The sequence below is a fragment of the Andrographis paniculata genome, unplaced genomic scaffold (assembly GCF_009805555.1).
Source record: "Andrographis paniculata isolate CXL003 unplaced genomic scaffold, ASM980555v1 Contig83END, whole genome shotgun sequence".
Taxonomy (NCBI): domain Eukaryota; kingdom Viridiplantae; phylum Streptophyta; class Magnoliopsida; order Lamiales; family Acanthaceae; genus Andrographis; species Andrographis paniculata.
Window position 1 is genome coordinate 3,014,554 of NW_026137621.1, and position 2,345 is coordinate 3,016,898.

A 2,345-nucleotide genomic window follows, 5' to 3' on the forward strand; every position below is an offset into this window, starting at 1 on the left:
ATATCTAGAGACGTCAAGCTAATTATTTTCACTAGTACAAATATCAATCCCTTTCGATAGACTATAATGACTATTTATACACATTAATAAAAAACTTAACAAGTTTGCCGCCCAAAATCTTTACGGATGACCTAAAAAAATCGCGGGCTCGCACTTCCCTTGGATGCCCCGATGAACTCAGTGGCAAGTTTTGACAAATTTGACAAGGAAACCCTACCCACATTCCTACAATTATATTGTATATGTATGTATAAACTTCGAAAGCTCACAAATTGACAAAAAAATTCAATTAGATTTAATTAATATTAGTTACTTACTAAATTGACTATGCAACTAGCCAAGTTGTCCTCCACATTTCAAGATCTTCAATCGATCCAGACTGCCCACATGGAGATGGACACCACACTCTAATAACATATTCCAAAAAAGACCTAAAACTTTACCTATAAAACCCCCAAATTGCTAGCTATCCAAAATAACCATCACACACACAAACACTCTTCATCAATTAATTCCCAAACCCTAATTAATTCCATTTTCGATCACATCTACAATTATGGCTTCCAAAGTTGCCCTAATTTTTCTTCTTTCGAATGTTCTCTTCTTTACCTTTGTGGCCTCATCTCCATCTCCATGTCCACCACCACCACCGCCACCACCATCTCCATGCCCACCACCACCACCACCACCAAAGCTACCCCAACCTGGCTGCAATAGCTGCACCAAGCCAGATCCCAATCACGATCACCATCACAATCACGATAATGGCAGCGGCGGCAAGTGCCCTACTCTAAACTTGGGTGTGTGTGCCAATGTGCTGAACCTGGTGAAATTGAAGATCGGAAAACCTCCAAAGGAGCCTTGCTGCAGCCTCATCCCGGGCGTGCTCGATCTCGAGGCTGCCCTCTGCCTCTGCACCAACATCAAACTCGACTTGTTGGGCATTGTTCACCTCAACCTACCACTCTCACTCGAATTGCTTGTCGACTTCTGTGACATTAAGCTTCCCAAAGACTTCAAATGCCCATCTTAATTAGAGATTACTTTTGATCTACCTCGATGTTTTGCAATATCTCTTTCACTTTTTTGGTTGGTTTTTGATTTATTATTTTGATCTGGTCTAGGGTTTGTCTGTTCTCCTCGTTATCTTTGTTATGTAATAACATTGCTGGCTGTATAGAAGGTTTTTGGCATTCTAGCAGAGTAGTCAGCAATGGATTTTTAATTAGCCTTTGCATTTATTATCATTATAAGTCTATTACTTGATATTGCATTCCTATTAAATTCTATATAGAAATTAAATTATCAATAATTCATGCAAATATGATAGTAAGAAATAATGATATTTTAATGTTAGAGTGTAGTTGATAAAAAGTAACACTAGTTGTATTATAGGAAATTTATTAAATGATTAATAAAAAAGTAACTAGGATATATAAAAAAAAAATGATAAATTGATTATTATTTTTTAAAATAAAAAATAAAATTGTGAGTGATAAAAAATTATTTATTACAAATAAATTGTACATAAGTTTATCCGATAATAATATATATATATATATATATTGATGTAATTTCAGGGGATGGAAGAAGTATTAATCATGTTTAATGGATTGGTTTGTCCCATCTATGAGATCAGTGGCGGAGCCACACCCGAGCCCCCCAATCGTCATTCTAGTCGTTACATTCATTATATTATTGATTATATCGATCAATTTTTATCAAGTTAATATTTTTATATTAATTAATATGTTAAAGTACATATTTTTATCATCAATTCCGCTCAAAATAATAAATATATATTGTTTTTCGACCTTAACGATACATTCAACCCTTGGCGAAATAACTCTGGCTCTCTCACTGGATAAGATAGAAGTGGTTAATCGTAGAAATTAGTACAATAATTATTGATTGAGGACATGAAGAGGATGTATGTGGTATGACTGATTTATAAAAGTAGAATTGTTGGCTATTGATTGCATCATATATATATATATATATTGAATGATATAATGTCATTAATTGCGAGTTCCCACGTCATCTAAATAAAATAAAATATAATGTCATAAATTATTTAGCCCAACTTACATTTCCCAAACAACATACATTCATCCTATTTTTCCACGAGGGTTTTTAGGTTGAATTTAAAGATTTCAAGTTGGAACATATTCCTAAGTTGAAGTATATCTGTGTGTAACCAACACTACAACAAAATATCATTTTTGTAACGAGATTTTTTTGTCTTAAAATCTATTTTTTCCGTTACTAATGATATTAGAGACGGAATTAATGATGGAATTACGTTAGCTACGTGATCTTTAGGAACAGAATTCCATTACAAATAT

The 2,345-nt window shown here is 33.6% G+C and overlaps 1 protein-coding gene across 1 annotated transcript; it reads left to right on the plus strand.

The window, feature by feature from the left end:
• The first annotated feature begins 483 nt into the window (after positions 1-483).
• On the plus strand, positions 484-1,256 carry LOC127241744 (putative lipid-binding protein AIR1B). Its single transcript, XM_051260938.1, has one exon. The coding sequence runs from the start codon at positions 557-559 to the stop codon at positions 1,031-1,033; it is 477 nt and encodes a 158-aa protein (XP_051116895.1). The 5' UTR covers positions 484-556; the 3' UTR covers positions 1,034-1,256.
• The last annotated feature ends 1,089 nt before the right edge of the window (positions 1,257-2,345 follow it).

Coding starts and splice junctions, on each gene's coding strand:
- LOC127241744 (XM_051260938.1), top strand. CDS start 557: ATGGCTTCCAAAGTTGCCCTAATTTTTCTTCTTTCGAATGTTCTCTTC.